The sequence below is a fragment of the Thunnus albacares genome, chromosome 12 (assembly GCF_914725855.1).
Source record: "Thunnus albacares chromosome 12, fThuAlb1.1, whole genome shotgun sequence".
Taxonomy (NCBI): Eukaryota; Metazoa; Chordata; class Actinopteri; order Scombriformes; family Scombridae; genus Thunnus; species Thunnus albacares.
This window is the reverse complement of record NC_058117.1, coordinates 31,761,912-31,781,405: the sequence shown is the minus strand read 5'-3', so window position 1 is coordinate 31,781,405 and position 19,494 is coordinate 31,761,912. Positions and strand designations below refer to the sequence as shown.

At 39.8% G+C, this 19,494-nt stretch overlaps 3 protein-coding genes across 3 annotated transcripts; 1 reads left to right on the top strand and 2 right to left on the bottom strand.

Annotated features, from left to right (window-relative positions):
• Positions 1 to 1,955: 1,955 nt before the first annotated feature.
• Positions 1,956 to 15,963, bottom strand: LOC122993969 (tripartite motif-containing protein 16-like). Its single transcript, XM_044368463.1, has 2 exons — positions 11,053 to 15,963; positions 1,956 to 2,163 (listed from the first exon to the last, which is right to left on the bottom strand). Exons 1-2 carry the CDS (start codon positions 12,587 to 12,589, stop codon positions 2,024 to 2,026), a joined length of 1,677 nt encoding a protein of 558 aa, XP_044224398.1. The 5' UTR covers positions 12,590 to 15,963; the 3' UTR covers positions 1,956 to 2,023.
• Positions 3,684 to 6,843, top strand: LOC122993962 (tripartite motif-containing protein 16-like). Its single transcript, XM_044368457.1, has 3 exons — positions 3,684 to 3,954; positions 4,724 to 4,831; positions 4,958 to 6,843. The coding sequence occupies exon 3, from the start codon at positions 5,115 to 5,117 to the stop codon at positions 6,801 to 6,803; it is 1,689 nt and encodes a 562-aa protein (XP_044224392.1). The 5' UTR covers positions 3,684 to 3,954; positions 4,724 to 4,831; positions 4,958 to 5,114; the 3' UTR covers positions 6,804 to 6,843.
• A 326-nt stretch (positions 15,964 to 16,289) lies between the features above and the next one.
• Positions 16,290 to 18,231, bottom strand: LOC122994057 (tripartite motif-containing protein 16-like protein). Its single transcript, XM_044368594.1, has 2 exons — positions 18,215 to 18,231; positions 16,290 to 17,091 (listed from the first exon to the last, which is right to left on the bottom strand). Exons 1-2 carry the CDS (start codon positions 18,229 to 18,231, stop codon positions 16,449 to 16,451), a joined length of 660 nt encoding a protein of 219 aa, XP_044224529.1. The 3' UTR covers positions 16,290 to 16,448.
• Positions 18,232 to 19,494: the final 1,263 nt, after the last annotated feature.

Sequence of the window (19,494 nt, the reverse complement as noted above, 5' to 3'; positions counted from 1 at the left end):
GTTTTCACAAGTTAATTCAACCTAACTGAATATTTTTGTTTGAGCTTTGACCCTTTTATCAATCAGGACATGTTTTAAATCATATTACTGAAATTATTTTCTCAACTCCATGGAGATAAGCTCAGCCACATATTGCTACAGTAGTTAACCGTTTTTTTTTTGTTTTTGTTTTTTTTTTAATGAGTGTTTTGTGCCTTAATATAAAAGTCGGTTGTAATCACAGTCCTAACTAGGGCTCCCACGTTTTATTTCACAAAAATGTCCTCGTCCTCGCTCCTTCACGCCGCTCCTTATGTCGGTACTGAAACAGAGTTTTTTTAAAAATCAGGTCCTGAACAGAGAAATCTCCAAAAACAACTTGTCCTTCCTTGGCAAATAACCACCAGTTATACTTTTATTAAAGAATCTGATTCTCCACTGGCAGCTTAAAACATCATTTCCAGTCTTTTTTTAAAAAATTTTTTTTTATAGATGTCAACTCTGCTGATGAAAGATTACAAGTGGTTGATTATCTGTTTATTTGTCTGACCAGTGAAAGAGAATCTTAATCGTTCACTTAGCATTTTCCTCTCTGTTGAAGTGACAGTTTCAGGTGACTCGTATTTGCAGTTTTTTTTCCCTCCATCCAGGCGCCGTTCTGCAGGATGTGCAGCACACACAGACATGATGTATAAACAGTATTTCTAAGTTATAATGTACCAGTTATTTGTATTGTAACCCTGTTGTCTTAGATGGATGTATGTGCTGCACAGCCAGCAGGACTCCTCTGTATTTGGTTTTCTCTTCATGTTTCCAGCCCTGTGAGGACCTGAATGACCCTGTTTGTCCCCATGTGCCTGTAAATCCAAACTTAACATTTGAATAATAAAAAAAATTACTACAGGAGTCAGTGTGTGAACGTGTGGTGATGTTCAGTTCAATTCAATTCAGTTCAGTTTTATTTATATAGCGCCAAATCATGACAGAAATGATCTCAAGAGCACTTTTCACATAGAGCAGGTCTAGACCGTTCTCTTTAATTTATAGAGACCCAACAATTCCCCCATGAGCAAGCACTTGGCAACAGTGGTAAGGAGAATTCCCCTTTTAACAGGAAGAAACCTCAATATGCTCTAGGTGGGCAGCCATCTGCCTTGACGGGTTGGGTTGAGAGAGAAAGAAGGAGGTGGGAGAGAGAGACACAGAGTAACATAACAACAGTAATAACATCAACAACGATAATAAAAGAGATATGACTAGTAATAATAAAAGAAGGTGTCAAGGCAGGACATCCACAGGACCATGCCATCATCACCGCAGCCCTTGATGCCCAGTTTTACTGCGAGACGAGAAAGCACATAAAACTCCCGGGAAGAAGCCAAGTTAGTAACATGCATTGATGTTACATGAATGCATACAAATGGTGAAGAGGAGGAGAAGAGAGGAGCTCAGTGCATCATGGGAAGTCCCCCGGCAGTCTAGGCCTATAGCAGCATAACTAAGGGCTGATCCAAGGCGAGCCCTGCCGGCCCTAACTATAAGCTTTATCAAAAAGGAAAGTTTTAAGCCTACTCTTAAACATAGAGAGGGTGTCTGCACCCTGAACAGAATCTGGAAGATGGTTCCACAGGAGAGGAGTCTGATAGCTGAAGGCTCTGCCTCCCATTCTACTTTTGGAGACTGTAGGAACTACCAGTAAGCTGCATACTGGGAGCACAGCGTTCTAGTGGGATAATACGGTACTATGAGCTCTTAAAGATATGATGGTATCTGACCATTAAGGGCTTTGTAGGTGAGGAGAAGGATTTAAAATTCTATTCTGGATTTTACAGGAAGCCAATGCAGTGAAGCTGCAATGGCAGATATATGATCTCTTTTCCTAGTTTTTGTAAAAAAAAAAAAAGTATTGACATCCCAGTGTCATTGACAGCTGATCTCTGTGCAGTTTAGAAACACCACAGCAACGAGCTCTCAGAAACAATGGAGACCAAAACATGAAGAATTACAACAGAATCTGACACATGAAGTCTGAAATGACTTCTGTCTATCTGAGTTTACAGAAGTCAGCTGTGTCTCCATAAGAATAATCCAGCCAAAGTCCAGCATAGAGAGGCTGAGTGAATGTGGTCTGGACTCTGTGGAGGAGAGTCATGGTTTCAGAGACATTGTAGAAGGACAAAATACCTGCTCTGTGATCCAGGTACACTCCTACTCTGGAGGAACCAGGACCTGAGACGGTAGTAAAGCTATCATTGAACCAAAATGAAGAACTGGTAGCGTCACAATATAATATCCAAGATGTGTCATAACGCCCAAATAGACATTAATAGGACTCTCCTGCTCTGCTGATATTCTTGTAAGCAACTGCTTCACATCTTTCTCTCTGTCCTGGATTCTCTGCAGGATTTGTTGTCGACTCACCTTGAGCTCTCTCTGCCTCTCAGTCCTTTCTGCTGCAGCTGATCTGCTGATCAGTGCACAGAGCATCTTCATCACCTCATCATGAAGAGAGCAGATGTTCTTCTGGAGCTTCTCTGAGGGTTCGACCAGCTTGTGTTTCTTTAATGGAGCTACATCATAATGAGGCTGGAGGTGAACTTTTGTTCCTTTTGATTAGTTTATCTTCGCTGAATGGGGCTCGTCAGCTCTTGCATTAATTACCATGTGTTGGTTACACCCATGTCACACAGGCTTATCAGGGAAGGGGAGTGAACAAAGAAATAGCTGCAGTAGATCCAGACAGATCGAACAAGACAAGGTTTCTCGGTCCAGCTGATCTCCTTTCTGCTCCATTTCAGCTCTCAGTGGCAACGACTGTCTGAGTTTCACCTCCTGAGAAGTTGAACAAGTTTGAGCTCTGATCTGAACAACGTGTGTCCCTACAGTGAATGTAGTCTGACAGCTCTTGTACTACATTACATGTTGGTTACATCCATCATCAACTGTAGATCTGAAGGGGAGGGAACAAGAAAATATGAGCACAGAGTTGAGCTTGTTGTGTTTGAGTTTTTAAGAGATACTGTGTGTTTCACCTTTTATACAACTGAATTAATTTCTTGTCTATTTCTTTCTAATTTTTTTGTCAAAAGTATTGATACTTCAATGTGTTTTCAATACCATGTGCTTTACACACAGTACATGGAGCAACAATACCATCTCTATTAATCATTCATTCGATAGTATCAAAAGTACTGAAGCCACAAAAAGAAAAGAAACAACAAAACAAAAAACAAGTCTACACTCAGGTTTCCAACCAAAAGCTGCACAGAAGAAAATTCACTGGTCCTCAACTTGTGGCTTTTATGGCATTCATTCATTCAGTCACCATGTTATTGGTTGGTTATGTGGCACTAACTCTGGCAAATTTAATTTAAAAAAAAAGTAAAACTATCCTTTTTTTGTGCCTAGGACTTTTTTTCTTTGTGCTATGGTATCAAAAGGGGCATCAAGTATTGTTTTTTTTTACTAGTATTGTGACAACCCCACTGTGAGGCGCTACGCTGGTTACATGACACAGTAATATTTTGCCATTGTCGGAAAGTAAGTAAATGTTAAGTACATTAAAGTACAGTTTTGAGGTACTTGTACATTACTTAAATATTTGTATTTGTTGAGTCTTGTGCAGTTCCATAGTGTAGTAGGTGGGACTTCAGGATCCAGGAGATCCAGAGGATAAAGGATCACAGGTGAGGTACGAACAGGGAGGTGTCCGTGGGAGGTTCTTAGGTAAGAAAAGGCAAACATAAGGGTGTGGTAGGTTTATCGTTCCCCTCTTATTCGAGGCACACATTGAGATTACTGACAGAGAGGCAACGACCCAAACAACAAGGATCGTTCGTCCTCCGGTCCAGCTGACGGCGCTGAAGCAACAATAAACCGGGTCTCTAACCGGCAGTGAACCCGGTAACAGCAGCGACTACCGGCGGAGCAGCGCTGCAGAGGTCTGGAGCAACTTTTAACTTCACCGGTCTGATTGTGAGTAATAAACTTACTGTTTTTAATTATCAAAAGTTAATTAAACTGTATCTTTTGGCTACGGGATGTCGTAATGCATCGCAAAATGATGGCAGAGCCGGTAATTAAACGTAGCAAACAAAAGGCTAACCTTAGCTTAGCTGCAAACACCCCGTTCATTCTACCTGAAAAGGTGAAAACAACGAATTTAACTCGAATTTGTGAAGTTTAAAACCGTCGCTCCCGAGCTCCTGGCGTTAATTTTAGCTTCCCTTTAACCTTTTTAAAATATATATTTTGAGATATACGATTTCAACTTGGTCGTGAAGAGGTAAAACAACCAGACTCCATTTAAAAAACTCTGTAATTTAACGGTTTTCGGCATCTGCAATGATACACGAGTCTCTGCACATAAACAGGGTCTACTGGTAAATTAACCCCCTGCTTTATGCTATTTCTGTCCCGAATCCGAGAGAAGGCTATTATTGATTAATAAACGTTTATTCACCCAACCCCACGCACCTTTTCACTTTGCCCACCAGGTGTCACTGTTTTACCTTTTGAACATCGTTTTTCATGGTTTTGCAATGTGTTATAATGTGGATAAATGTTTTTTAATAGTTTTCTACTAGTAAGGTGTACACTGAGCTGAGTACATACTGTTTCGTCAAATTAATGTATCTGTATGTATTTTAAGAAAAAGAATTAAATCTGCACAGTGCTGTTTACTATTGTTGAAGGAGAAGAAAAATACCAGAAGACATTTAATGGGTTGTTTTGTCTTCTGCAGGCGCAAATATATGGTGGAGAATAATCCCTTGAGTGGCTGACAACCTCCACTCACTTCACTGGGGAGTCATATCAGATCCCAAGAACACTTTGGCACCAGAGAGAAGAGGTAAGCAGTGTTTTTAAATGAGAAATGAGCTCTATTGTATAAAAGTTGAAACACACAGTATCTCTTTAAAACTCAAACACAACAAGCTCAACTCTGTGCTCATATTTCCTTGTTCCCTCCCCTCAGATCTACAGTTGAAGATGGATGTAACCAACAAGTAATGTAGTACAAGAGCTGTCAGACTACATTCACTGCAGAAACATATGTTGTTCAGATCAGAGCTCAAATTTGTTCAACTTCTGAAGAAGTGAAACTCAGACAGTCATTACCACTGAAAGCTGAAATGGAGCAGAAAGGAGGTCAGCTGGAACAAGTATCCTTTTCTCTTCTCTGTTCAATCTGTCTGGATCTACTGAAGGATCCGGTGACTATTCCCTGTCGACACAGCTACTGCATGAGCTGTATTAAAACACACTGGGATGAAGAGGATCAGAGGAAGATCTACAGCTGCCCTCAGTGCAGACAGACCTTCACACCGAGGCCTGTCCCGGTGAAAAACACCATGTTAGCAGCTTTAGTGGAGCAGCTGAAGAAGACTGGACTCCAAGCTGCTCCTGCTGATCACTGCTTTGCTGGACCTGAAGATGTGGCCTGTGATGTCTGCACTGGGAGGAAGCGGAAAGCCCTCAAGTCCTGTTTGACTTGTCCAGCTTCTTACTGTGAGAATCACCTTCAGCCTCATTATGATGCACCTCCATTAAAGAAACACAAGCTGGTTAGCCCCTTGGAGAAACTCCAGGAGAACATCTGCTCTCGTCATGATGAGGTAATGATGATGTTCTGTCGCACAGATCAGCAGAGTATCTGTTATCTCTGCCCTGTGGATGAACATAAAGGACACGACACAGTCTCAGCTGCAGTAGAAAGGACTGAGAAGCAGAAAGAGCTCGAGGTGAGTCGACAAAACATCCAGCAGAGAATCCAGGACAGAGAGAAAGATGTGAAGATGCTTCAACAGGAGGTTGAGACCATCAGTCGCTCTGCTGATAAATCAGTGGAGGACAGTGAGAAGATCTTCACTGAGCTGATCCGTCTCATCCAGGAAAGAAGCTCTGATGTGAAGCAGCAGATCAGATCCCAGCAGGAAAATGAAGTGAGTCGAGTCAAAGAGCTTCAGGAGAAGCTGGAGCAGGAGATCACTGAGCTGAAGAGGAAAGACACTGAACTGAAGCAGTTCTCACACACAGAGGATAACAACCAGTTTCTACTCAACTACCCCTCACTGTCAAAACTCAGTGCATCTACAAACTCATCCAGCATCAATATCCGTCCTCTGAGGTACTTTGAGGATGTGACAGCAGCTGTGTCAGAGCTCAGAGATAAACTACAGGACATCCTGAGGGAGAAATGGACAAACATCTCACTGGCAGTGACTGAAGTGGAAGTTTTACTTCCAGATTCAAAAACAGAACCCGAGACCAGAGCTGAGTTCTTAAAATATTCATGTGAAATCACTCTGGATCCAAACACAGCACACACACAGCTGTTATTAACTGAAGGGAACAGAAATGCAAAACGAGTTAGACATCAACAGTCTTATCCTAGTCACCCAGACAGATTCACTCATTGGCGTCAGGTCCTGAGTAGAGAGAGTCTGAATGGACGTTGTTACTGGGAGGTGGAGTGGAAAGGGAAAGAAGTTCGTGTAGCAGTCGCATACAAGAATATCAGCAGAGCAGGAGAGTCCTATGAATGTCTATTTGGCCGTAATGACAAATCTTGGATGTTATATTGTGACACTACCAGTTCTTCATTTTGGTTTAACGATGTCTTTACTCCAGTCTCACCTCCTCAGTCCTACAGAATAGGAGTGTACCTGGATCACAGAGCAGGTATTTTGTCCTTCTACAATGTCTCTGAAACCATGACTCTCCTCCACAGAGTCCAGACCACATTCACTCAGCCTCTCCACGCTGGACTTCGGCTTGATCATTTTAATGGAGACACAGCTGAGTTCTGTAAACTCAAATAGACAGAAGTCATTTCAGACTTCATGTGTCAGATTCTGTGATGTAATTTTTCATTTTTTTGTCTCCATTGTTTCTGAGAGCTCGTTGCTGTGGTGTTTCTGAACTAAACAGAGATCAGCTGTCAATCAAACTGGGATTGTCAACACTTTATTTTCTGTTGATTTCTTGACAAAAGGTGTGAGAAAAATATCTGGACATTTTAAGATTGAGGGTTTTTAAAAATGTTTTTCCATGGAGGCTATCGCTGCTCATGATGACGTCTTTTATCTTCACTGACATTTCTGCAGATGAAAATATAAACTTCTCTTTATTCTAAATGTTAGATTCATGTTTGTATTGCTGTATTTGTATGCTGTTGTTTCTCTTCCAACTTCAGTGTCTTAAACAGAGAAAACAGCAGAACTTCCCTCATCATAGATATTTTGTTCTCATCACTTTGTAAATTCATAAAGAAATGTACAATCAAACTGTAATTATCATGATAATCATTTATTATGTTCTTGTACATAGCTGACATTCTGGGTTAAACTAACTGATTGTGTGGATGAAGTGAATCTGAACATGAAATCATTGAACAAGAGTCATTTAACAGACTTCACTGATTGGACGTGTGAACAATCTGAAGCTTTACATAATCAATAAAAATATTTGGTTTTTTTCAACAGTGAGCAAAGTATTTTCTTCTGTCTTCATCTCAGGATCTCATTCAAAGCTTCTGGAGAAAATGTGAGACTCACTAAAATGAGAGTTTATTTGAGGCAGTTTTCCTCCTGAAACACCACAAAGTACAGAGTTCATGTTCAGAGCAGACAAATGTTTGTCAGTCAGTCTCTGTACTTCCAGCTTTCTTCACTAAAGCTGCTTTGTCACTGAGAAAAGAGCAGAGTTTTATATCACTTGTTGCTTTTAACAATATTTTCTTTGTGCATTTAGTTCATAAAGTCTTTGTTATACAGGCCTAAAAAACTGGAAAATAGGAGAAAATCACTTGATCATGTTTGGGTTTGAAGAAGTTTAGTTGAGTCCTGACAAACAAAACAACATATTGTTTCATTGTGAACTTGAGGTCATTTCATTTATTTTTATGTAGATGTTCATGAAGATGAAACTTCAGAATAAGGCTGTCATGTTGGTTCAGTGTTTAGCTCTGTCACCTCACAGAGAGATGGTCCTTTACTTTTATTCACAAATGTAAGCCTCGTCACCCAACAGCAGAACATCTTGGACAGGATTTTGTTTACATTTCAATCAGTTTACTGTAATTTCATCCATGTTTATATCTTCATACAAAAATATATCAGATTGTTAATTATTCCTCATAATTTGATCATCTAACACAAATAAAACATTTGTGTTCTTGCAGAATAACTCACTCAGAACTCAGATAGGTCAGGTTGCAGTTAAATATTGTTCCCAGTCCCAAGTATGTTTTAGAGTCAAAATCAAATTCAGTTTAGAGTTGGTAATTCCTGAACACCTGAGATGACTTATATCCACACATTTATACACGTATATACCAACATGTTGCATAAATTATATTCTTTAACATAATACATATATGATATTATACATATATATATATAAGCTCTTACAGGCCACATAGAATGAGGTGCTGGGCTAGATTCAGCCTGTGGGCCTTGAGTTTGATTCATGTGAATTAGATCATTGATTGGTGTGGGAACATCAGTGGTTTGTGAAATGCAAACATTTAGTCTTTTTGAGTTTAGAACAAGCTTTAAATCAAACAGGGGGGTCTGGAGGTCGTCAACAACAAACTAACCTGGAGAAGGCCTGGTCTGCAGTGGGGCCGATGGCATACAAGATGGGCATAAAAATGGACATTACAGTGCTGGGTTGGAAATAAATGTTATTTATGTAGATAGTAAATAGCAGAGGGCCTAATATTGATCCTTGGAGCACACTTTATCAATGGTTTGGGGGCTTGATTTGGAGCCATCAGCAACAACTTGCATAAAATTTTGAAATATTTTACTTAAAAATTAACCTCCAAGAACAACACAGATATAATTTATATGAACTTTGACCTTTTGTCAAACAGATTCCTCAATAGTTTAGTTCACCATTGCCATGGCATCCCCCTTCTAACATTTTAGCCTATCAACGGTACAAATTTGGTACCATTTCACTGCACCAGCTTGGAGGAATCCCACTTCAAAATCCCCTCCAAGACCAGAAATTACACAGCTAACATTATATGAATTTTGACCTTTCACCAAACAAATTCCTCAATAGGTTAGTTCACGGTTGCCATCGCAGCCGCTTCCTAATGTCTTATTCTATCAGTGGTCCAAATTTGGTAACATTTTACACAAACTTGGTAAAATCCCAATTCAAAATCCCCTCCAACACCAACAATTACACAAACGGATACATTTATATGACATTTGACCTTACACCAAACAAATTCCTCAATAGGTTATTTCATAGTTCCCAAAGCACCCACTTCCTAATGTCTTATTCTATCACTGGTAGAAATTTGGTAACATTTCACTGCATCAACTTGGAGGAATCCCACTTCAAAATCCCCCCAAGATCACAAATTACACAGACAGATATATTTATATGAATTTTGACCTTTCACCAAAAAATCCTCAATAGGAGGTTAGGTTAGTTCACCGTTGTCATGGCATCCAATTTCCAATGTTATATTCCCATAAATCCTACTTCAAAATGCCCTCTATGACCAAATATTACGCAAACACAGATAGATTTCTCTGAACTTTGACCTTTCACTAAACACATTCTTCATAGGTTACTTCAAGGTTGCCATGGCATCTGCTTTCTAATGTCATATTGTGTCATTGGTACAAATGTAGTTACCTTTTAGGGTACCAACTTGGAGATATCCCACTTCAAAATCCCCTCTAAGACCAACAATTACACAAACACACATTTCTCTGAACTTTCTGAACTTCCTTAATAAATTAGTTCATCACTGTCATGGTAACCCCTTCCTAATGTTATATTCTATCAGTGGTCCAAATTTGGTAACATTTTACTGTGCTAACTTGGAGAGATCCTACTTCAAAATCCCCTCTAAGACCAAAAATTAAACAAACAGTGTTCAATTTTTATGAAAATCTACATAAAAATAAATTAAATGACCTCAAGTTCACAACGACACAATATCTGTTGTTTTATGTTTGTCCGGACGCAACAAAACTTCTTCCCACTGAAACTTGATCAAATGAATTCTTACTATTTTCCAGTTTTTTAGGCCTGTATAACAAAGACTTTATCAACTAAATGCACATAGAACACCTTGTTTTTTAAAAGCAACAAGTGATATAAAACTCTGCTCTTTTCTCAGTGACAAAGCTGCTTTAGTGAAGAAAGCTGAAAGTACAGAGACTGACTGACAAACGTTTGTCTGCTCTGAACATGAACTCTGTACTTTGTGGTGTTTCAGGAGGAAAACTGCCTCAAATAAACTCTCATTTTAGTTTCACATTTTCTCCAGAAGCTTTGAATGAGATCCTGAGATGAAGACAGAAGAAAATACTTTGCTCACTGTTGAAAAAAAAAAACATCTTTATTGATCATATAAAGCTTCAGATTGTTCACACATCCAATCAGTAAAGTCTGTTAAATGACTCTTGTTCAATGATTTCATGTTCAGATTCACTTCATCCACACAATCAGTTAGTTTAACCCAGAATGTCAGCTATGTACAAGAACATAATATCATGATTATTATCATGATAATTACAGTTTGATTGTACATTTCTTTATGAATTTACAAAGTGATGAGAACAAAATATCTACGATGAAGGAAGTTCTGCTGTTTTCAGTGTCAGTGAAGGTTAAAGACGTCATCATGAGCAGCGATAGCCTCCATGGATAAAAACACATGCGAAAAAGTGAATTTTAAAGAAATAAAAAAAAACAAAAAACAAGAAAACCTCAATCTTAAAATGTTCCAGATATTTTTCTCACACTTTTTGTCAAAACATCAACAGAACAAAGTAAGAAAGTGTTGACAATCCCAGTTTGATTGACAGCTGATCTCTATGCAGTTCAGAAACACCACAGCAACGAGCTCTCAGAAACAATGGAGACAAAAACATGAAGAAATGACTGAAATGACTTCTGTCTATTTGAGTTAACAGAACTCAGCTGTGTCCCCAACATAATAAGGACAAAGTCCAGCATAGAGAGGCTGAGTGAATGTGGTCTGGACTCTGTGGAGGAGAGTCATAGTTTCAGAGATGCTGTAGAAGGACAGAATACCTGCTCTGTGATCCAGGTACACTCCTATTCTGGAGGACTGAGGACCTGAGACACGGGTTTTGATTTTGTTGAACCAAAATTTATAATGGTTAGTGTAACAACATAAAGCCCAAGATTTGTTACTGAGTCCAAATCTACATACACTTGAGCTCCCTGCTCTTCTGATATTCTTGTATGCAACTGCTACATCAACTCCTTCACCTCTCCACTCCACCTCCCAGTAACAACGTCCAGTCAGACTCTCTCTACTCAGGACCTGACTCCATCCAGTGAATCTGTCTGGGTGACTAGAATAAGACTGTAGGCCCAGACTTATTTCTGCTTTTCTGTTCCCCTCAGATAATAACAGCTCTGGGTTTGCTGTGTTTGGATCCAGAGTGATTTCACGTGCATATTTTAAGAATTCACCTCTGGTCTTGGGTTCTGGTTCTGACAGTAAAACGTCCACTTCAGTCACTGTCAGTAAGATGTTTGTCCATTTCTCCCTCAGGGTGTCCTGTAGTTGATCTCTGAGCTCTGACACAGCTGCTGTCACATCCTCAAAGTATCTCAGAGGACGGATATTGATGCTGGATGAGTTTGTAGATGCACTGAGTTGTGACAGTGAGGGGTAGTTGTGTAGAAACTGGTTGTGATCCTCTGTGTGTGAGAACTGCTTCAGTTCAGCGTCTTTCCTCTTCAGCTCAGTGATCTCCTGCTCCAGCTTCTCCTGAAGCTCTTTGACTCGACTCACTTCAGTTTCCTGCTGGGATCTGATCTGCTGCTTCACATCAGAGCTTCTTTTCTGGATGAGACGGATCAGCTCAGTGAAGATCTTCTCACTGTCCTCCACTGCTTTATCAGCAGAACGATTGATGGTCTTCACCTCCTGTTGAAGCATCTTCACATCTTTCTCTCTGTCCTGGATTCTCTGCTGGATGTTTTGTCGACTCACCTCGAGCTCTCTCTGCCTCTCAGTCCTTTCTGCTGCAGCTGAGACTGTGTCGTGGCCTTTATGTTCATCCACAGAGCAGAGATAACAGATACTCTGCTGATCAGTAAGGCAGAACATCTTCATCACCTCATCATGACGAGAGCAGATGTTCTCCTGGAGCTTCTCTGAGGGGTCGACCAGCTTGTGTTTCTTTAATGGAGCTGCATCATAATGAGGCTGAAGATGATTCTCACAGTAAGAAGCAGGACAAGTCAAACAGGACTTGAGGGCTTTCCGCTTCCTCCCAGTGCAGACATCACAGGCCACATCTTCAGGTCCAGCATAGCAGTGATCAGCAGGAGCAGCTTGGAGTCCAGTCTTCTTCAGCTGCTCCACTAAATCTGCTAACATGGTGTTTTTCACCAGGACAGGCCTCGGTGTGAAGGTCTGTCTGCACTGAGGGCAGCTGTAGATCTTCCTCTGATCCTCTCCATCCCAGTGTGTTTTAATACAGTTCATGCAGTAGCTGTGTCCACAGGGAATAGTCACCGGATCCTTCAGTAAATCCAGACAGATCGAACAAGAGAAGGTTTTTCTGTCCAGCTGAACTCCTTTCTGCTCCATCTCACCTTGTTGCAGTTAATGTGTGAGTTTTACTTTCTCTGCACAGATATAAGTCTGTCCTCTGGTCCAAAACTAACTTTTGTTCCCTTTGTTTCTTTTCATTTGCTGATCCTCACTGAATGGGGCTCATCAGCTCTTGCATTACCATGTGTTGGTTACACCCATGTCACAATGGCAGATCAGTGAGGGGGAGGGAACAAGGAAATAGTTGCACAGAATGGAGCTGGTTGTGTTTCAGCGCGGGAAGAAGAGGGAGGGATTCCAGCAAGAGGGGTTATTTTTTAAAGGGGCAGTACAAGTTTTTACAGCAACCACATCAAAATGGATTATTTACACTTTTACTTTTACCTACATTTAGCTCACAACAGTTGTAGCTAACTCTGCAAAGATATATTCTCTAGAATAATTTGTGACATGAGTACAAACACTGTCTTTGTTACTAGCAAGACTTTGAAAGAGGCTGTTCCAAAGTTGAGAAGCAAAAACAAACCAAAGGAAGATTTCCACCAACAAACTATACTACTGTGTATTCATTTTTGTAAAGTTTGTTCCCATATCCACACACTAAAACATTGGGGGAAAATAGTCTTATGCAGTTTTTTTAGTCCACATATTCAATCAGTCTGTAAGAACTGTAGTAAGTCAACTAATATTTATAGGACAAGATCCTTTAAGGTATATATATCAAAACAAAAGCAGAAATAGAAAATATTACTGCAACAATATACATAAATACATTCTAAAAAAGGTAAGAACTATTAAGACAACATAAGAAAACTTAAGGTAGGTTTGTGAATTCACAAATCACCTTTAACCAAGACACATTGACAGTCTTCCAGGTACAGCTCAATTCCTTCATAATTATATAAAAGAATATAAAATATCAAAGTGATAGAGATAGAAACTTCATTTTGACTCCAAATTGATGTTTATGGAGTCAAGAAGCTCAATTAGGGCAGAGTTGAAATCAAACTTCTCCCAGGTTTGCTTATTCCTTTCATTTTTCTGAAAACAGTCCAAATATAAAGGAGGCTCTTAAGATGCAAAAGAATCTATTGAACAAATGTGATAAAAGTGGTTGTTTCGATCAAAAGACCATCGTTAGCACAACTTACAGACCACTTGATTCTACAGACATGAATATAAATACTCTATCAAAGTAACAGCAACGTCCAATCAGGACGAGAGAGGTAAGAGGCAAAAGCTGTTTTTTCTGTCTTATTCTGAATAGAGCTGTTCAGCCAACAGTGTTTGCATTTAAAGTGCACATAAAACTGATAATCAGTGGACTTTTGTCATTATAATTATAAAGCAAAATGTGTTTCCATGTGTTTCAGAGGAGAACGTAGCTGGATAACAACTGATTTCTTTTTGAGTAGGAGTTGTCTTGGATTCAGATCTAAATTTCATTAAGTCTGTCACAAAATCAGCATTTTACCATCTAAAGAACATCTGATGGATCAGAGATTTCATGTTAAAGCCTTTGTCTGCAGCAGGCTGGACGACTGTAATGGACTTTTCTCAGGTTTCTGTAAGAAAGCAGTCAGACAGATCCGGTTGAACACAAAGACTAAAAAAAGCAGAGCATATTACTCCAGTTCACAGATCACTACAGTGGTTGCCAGTTTGTCAAATAATTGACTTTAAAGTATTACTGCTTGTCCATTAATCTCTGAATGGTTCATCAGATCCTCTTATACAGTATGAAGCTTATGGTCTTTGTGTGGTTTCTAAAGTTAACAATAAACATGGTGAAGCTGCTTTTAGCTCCTATGCTGCTCACATCTGGAGCAAACTACCTGAAGACTAGAGACAATGCGGGCTACTTTTAAATCTATGGTGAAGACACATCTGTTTGCCTTGGCTTTTAATTAAATGCTAAAGCTGTGGTTCATAAATTAACAATCCAATGAGAGATCACTATATGTCTATAACAAAGCTACACGCTGTGGGAGACAGCCATACTTCAATAAGAAACAATCCTAGAATTTTATTTTCTACCATCGATGGCCTTTTAAACCCCTCCAAACTTCATGAAGAAACATGTCCTGCCTCACGGTCAAAATGTGAGGAGTTTGCATCATTTTTTGAAAATAAGCTTGTTAATATCCAAGCTAGTTTGCAGACAATATTGACAATTTAAAAAAATCAAACTGTTAGTTCCTCGTGGAGAAATCTAAATTCTTTTTGTAAAATTAGTGAATGAAGGGGAACTTCGTTAAATTGTCCTGCAATTAAAGTCTTTCACTTGCTCCCTGGATACAATTCCTACTACTTTTTTAAAAGGGATTTTTAGATTTTAGAGTTTTATTCTTGATCTATTAGACATTGGTAGATGCTCTCTAGAGACAAGCATTTTCCCAGATGCACTTAAAACAGCTCTAGTAAAGCCCTTACTTAAAAAACACAACCTTGACTCTTCTGTGCTGAGCAACTACCCATTTCCAACCTGCCTTTCCTATTTGAAATACTGGAAAAGGCAGTGTTTAAACAGTTGGATGAGTTCCTACGTGACAGTAAAATGTACAATCAATTTCAGTCTGCCTGTAGAAGGGGACGGCACTGAAATGGCGCTATTAAAAATAATTAATGATCTTAGAGTGAACGCAGATAACAGAAATGTATCTATTCTGAGGGTTCTTGACTTAGCTGCTGCATTCGAGACAGTAGATCGCAAGATTCTTCTGGACAGATCTGAAAATTGGATTGGTCTAAAAGGTAAACTCTAAATTGGTTAAACACATACCTCACAGGCAGAAGATATTTTAGCCTCAGCAACCATGTCTCTGGAAAGTATTATAACCTTTTCGCTATTCCGCAGGGTTCAGTTCTTGGTCCTTTATTATATTGTTTATATATGCTACCACTTAGCAAAATTACTGGTGATCATGGTGTGAATCATCATTGTTATGATGATGATACTCAGTTGTATTAATCTGTAGCACCAGATGACTCTGATGCACTGAATCCCATGATAAATTGTATGGAACAGTGGATGAGCAATCATTTCTTAAATTAAATGAAGACAAAACAGAAAATCTTGTAATTGATACAAGTGAACAGATACAAAAGATTTTTAGCAAACTTGGAAGTCTGGCACCACAGAACAAGTCGGAAGTAAAGAACCTGGGTGTTACTCTTGATTCTGAGTTAGATTTTAATTCACACACAAACAATGTTACAAACATAGCCCTTTATCACCTAAGAAATATTGCTAGAGTCAGAAGATGACTCATGTTTTTGTATTTTCTTGCCTGGATTATTGTTGCTTGTTGTACAAGTTTCAGATTGTACACACATCCAAGTCTGTTAAATGACTCTTGTTCAACAATTTCATGTTCAGATTCACTTCATCCACACAATCAGTTAGTTTAACCACGAATGTACAAGAACATAATAAATGATTATTATCATGATAATTAGTTTGATTGTACATTTCTTTATGAATTTACAAAGTGATGAGAACAAAATATCTATGATGAAGGAAGTTCTGCTGTTTTCTCTGTTTAAGAAACAACAGCACACAAACACATCAATACAAACATGAAACTAACATTTAGAACAAAGAGAAGTTTATATTTTCATCTGAAGAAACGTCAGTGAAGGTAAAAGACGTCATCATGAGCAGTGATAGCCTCCATGGATAAAAACACACAGGAAACAGTCACATTTAAAGAAACTGAAAACATCAACAGAACAAGAAAAAAACTAAAAAGTGTTGATAATCCCAGTTTGATTGACAGCTGATCTCTATGCAGTTCAGAATCACCACAGCAACAAGCTCTCAGAAACAATGGAGACAAAAAAATGAAGAATTACAACACAGAATCTGACACATGAAGTCTGAAATGACTTCTGTCTATTTGAGTTCACAGAACTCAGCTGTGACCCCATTATCATAAAAACAAAGTCCAGCATAGAGAGGCTGAGTGAATGTGGTCTGGACTCTGTGGACGAGAGTCATGGTTTCAGAGATGCTGTAGAAGGACAGAATACCTGCTCTGTGATCCAGGTACACTCCTATTCTGGAGGACTGACGACCTGAGACGGGAGTTGAGATACTGTTGAACCAAAATTCATTACCGTTAGTGTCACATCTTAAAGACCAAGATTTGTCATTGAATCCAAATCCACATTCATTCGAGCCTCCTGCTCTGCTGATATCCTTGTATGCCACTGCTATACCAACTGCTCTTCCTCTCTTCTTCACCTCCCAGTAACAACGTCCAGTCAGACTCTCTCTACTCAGGACCTGACACCAATTAGTGAATCTGTCTGGGTGACTAGAATAAGGCTGTTGTCCCCTAAATTCTCCTTTTCTGTTCCCCTTGGATAATAACACATATGTGTATGCTGTGTTTGGATCCAGAGTGATTTCTTGTGAATAATTTAAGAATCCAGTTCTGGTCGTGGGTTCTCGTTGTGACAGTAAAACGTCCACTTTAGCCACTGTCAGTGAGATGTTTGTCCATTTCTCCCTCAGGATGTTCTGTAGTTGATCTCTGAGCTCTGACACAGCTGCTGTCACATCCTCAAAGTATCTCAGAGGACGGATATTGATGCTGGATGAGTCTGTAGATGCACTGAGTTGTGACAGTGAGGGGTAGTTGAGCAGAAACTGGTTGTGATCCTCTGTGTGTGAGAACTGCTTCAGTTCAGTGTCTTTCCTCTTCAGCTCAGTGATCTCCAGCTCCAACTTCTTCATAAGCACTTTGACTCGACTCACTTCAGTTTCCTGCTGGGATCTGATCTGCTGCTTCATATCAGACCTTCTTTTCTGGATGAGACGGATCAGCTCAGTGAAGATCTCCTCACTGTCCTCCACTGCTTTATCAGCAGAGCGACTGACGGCCTCCACCTTCTGTTGAAGCAGCTTCACATCTTTCTCTCTGTCCTGGATTCTCTGCTGGATGTTTTGTCGACTCACCTCGAGCTCTCTCTGCCTCTCAGTCCTTTCTGCTGCAGCTGAGACTGTGTCGTGGCCTTTATGTTCATCCACAGAACAGAGATAACAGATACTCTGCTGATCAGTACGGCAGAACATCTTCATCACCTCATCATGACGAGAGCAGATGTTCTCCTGGATCTTCTCTGAGGGGTCGACCAGCTTGTGTTTCTTTAATGGAGGTGCATCATAATGAGGCTGGAGGTGATTCTCACAGTAAGAAGCAGGACAAGTCAAACAGGACTTGAGGGCTTTCCGCCTCCTCCCAGTGCAGACATCACAGGCCACATCTTCAGGTCCAGCGTAGTAGTGATCAGCAGGAGCAGCTTGGAGTCCAGTCTTCTTCAGCTGCTCCACTAAAGCTGCTAACATGGTGTTTTTCACCAGGACAGGCCTCGGTGTGAAGGTCTGTCTGCACTGAGGGCAGCTGTAGATCTTCCTCTGATCCTCTCCATCCCAGTGTGTTTTAATACAGCTCATGCAGTAGCTGTGTCCACAGGGAATAGTCACCGGATCCTTCAGTAGATCCAGACAGATCGAACAAGAGAAGGTTTCTCGATCCAGCTGGACTCCTTTCTGCTCCATTTCAGCTCTCAGTAGCAACGACTATCTGAGTTTCTTTGATCTAAACAACGTGTTTCTGCAGTGAATGGAGGCTGACAGCTCTTGTACTACATTACATGTTGGTTACATCCATCTTCAACTGTAGATCTGAGGGGAGGGAACAAGAAAATATGAGCACAGAGTGGAGCTTGTTGTGTTTCACCCTTTTACAAATTGTAGCTCATTTCTCATTTAAAAACACTGCTCACCTCTTCTTTATGGTGCCTGAGATGACTCCCCGGTTCACTGAGTGAAGACTGTTGTTGTAACGGATGTCAGTAGGGCATGGAGAGGGACGACTCAAGGATTTATTTGCTCCTGCAGAAGACAAAATCACCCATTTATTGCCTTCTGGTCTTCTTCTGCTCCTCTGCTCCCTCAGCAATGCAAAACAGCACCGTGCAGATTTCACTCTATTAAAATACATACAGATACATTAATTTGACATTACAGTTTGCACTCAGCTCAATGTCAAATAACTAATTAAAAACACTGAAAGAACAGGAAGTTTTGCTGTTCTGCTGTCTATCTAAATCTAAATCTACTGGAAAGGGCTGTCATGGTTTTTCACGAGCTTTAATGCATCTTTATTTTTAACTTGTATACATTATTATAGGGTCTAATAGTTAACTGCCTGTCATTCATTCATGAATAAATAAACAATCAGCATCCATCATTTGACTGAACAGATCTGATGAATCAATGGCAGTCTACTCATTGATCATTGCAAGGGGAGATCTGGTGTTATTGTTAGGTTGAGTCATGGCTTACTACTATTTCAAACACTGTGTTTATTCTAAATCAAGCCATAGCATTAAATGACAGCAGTGTTACACTGTGATTGGATTGCTAGCTGCTGGCAGTTGCATCTCACAAGACTTTCACTGGATCATGTTATTATTAACAATTTCAAGCAAATAAAAAAAGCTTAACGTTAATGTTTTTTTCTCACCCTCAGCACCCAGGTTGCTACCTATGCTGTGAACAAATGGACTGCATTTAGAAGAAATTATTACGGCTTAACAAATTCGAACGAATTAGCCGAAAACAGTAGAAAAATAGAACAAAACTTCCTGTTCTGTCAGCGAGAGAAACGTCATCACGCCGAGCCAATCAGAGGCAGAGGAGCGCAGCCTGCTGTAATTCAAATGACGCCCTGAAAGTTAAATGAAAACAACTACATAACGTATATTAACGGTCCAAAAAAAACAAAACAAAACACAGAGCAGCTCGGTAACGTAACGGTATTAAGCGTAAACAATATGCATTAAAGGTAACAACATAAACGGTTCAATATCTAAAGAAAACAATTAACAAAAAAGCGCTGCAGCATTTTTCAACACAACTTACCGTCGGA

Excerpts from the sequence above, each read along its gene's own strand:
- LOC122993962 (XM_044368457.1), top strand. The coding sequence starts at position 5,115 with ATGGAGCAGAAAGGAGGTCAGCTGGAACAAGTATCCTTTTCTCTTCTC.
- LOC122993969 (XM_044368463.1), bottom strand. The coding sequence starts at position 12,589 with ATGGAGCAGAAAGGAGTTCAGCTGGACAGAAAAACCTTCTCTTGTTCG. Across the intron at positions 2,164-11,052 it reads GTACCTGGATCACAGAGCAG|GTATTTTGTCCTTCTACAAT; the intron begins GTATTCTGTCCT and ends ATCACAGAGCAG.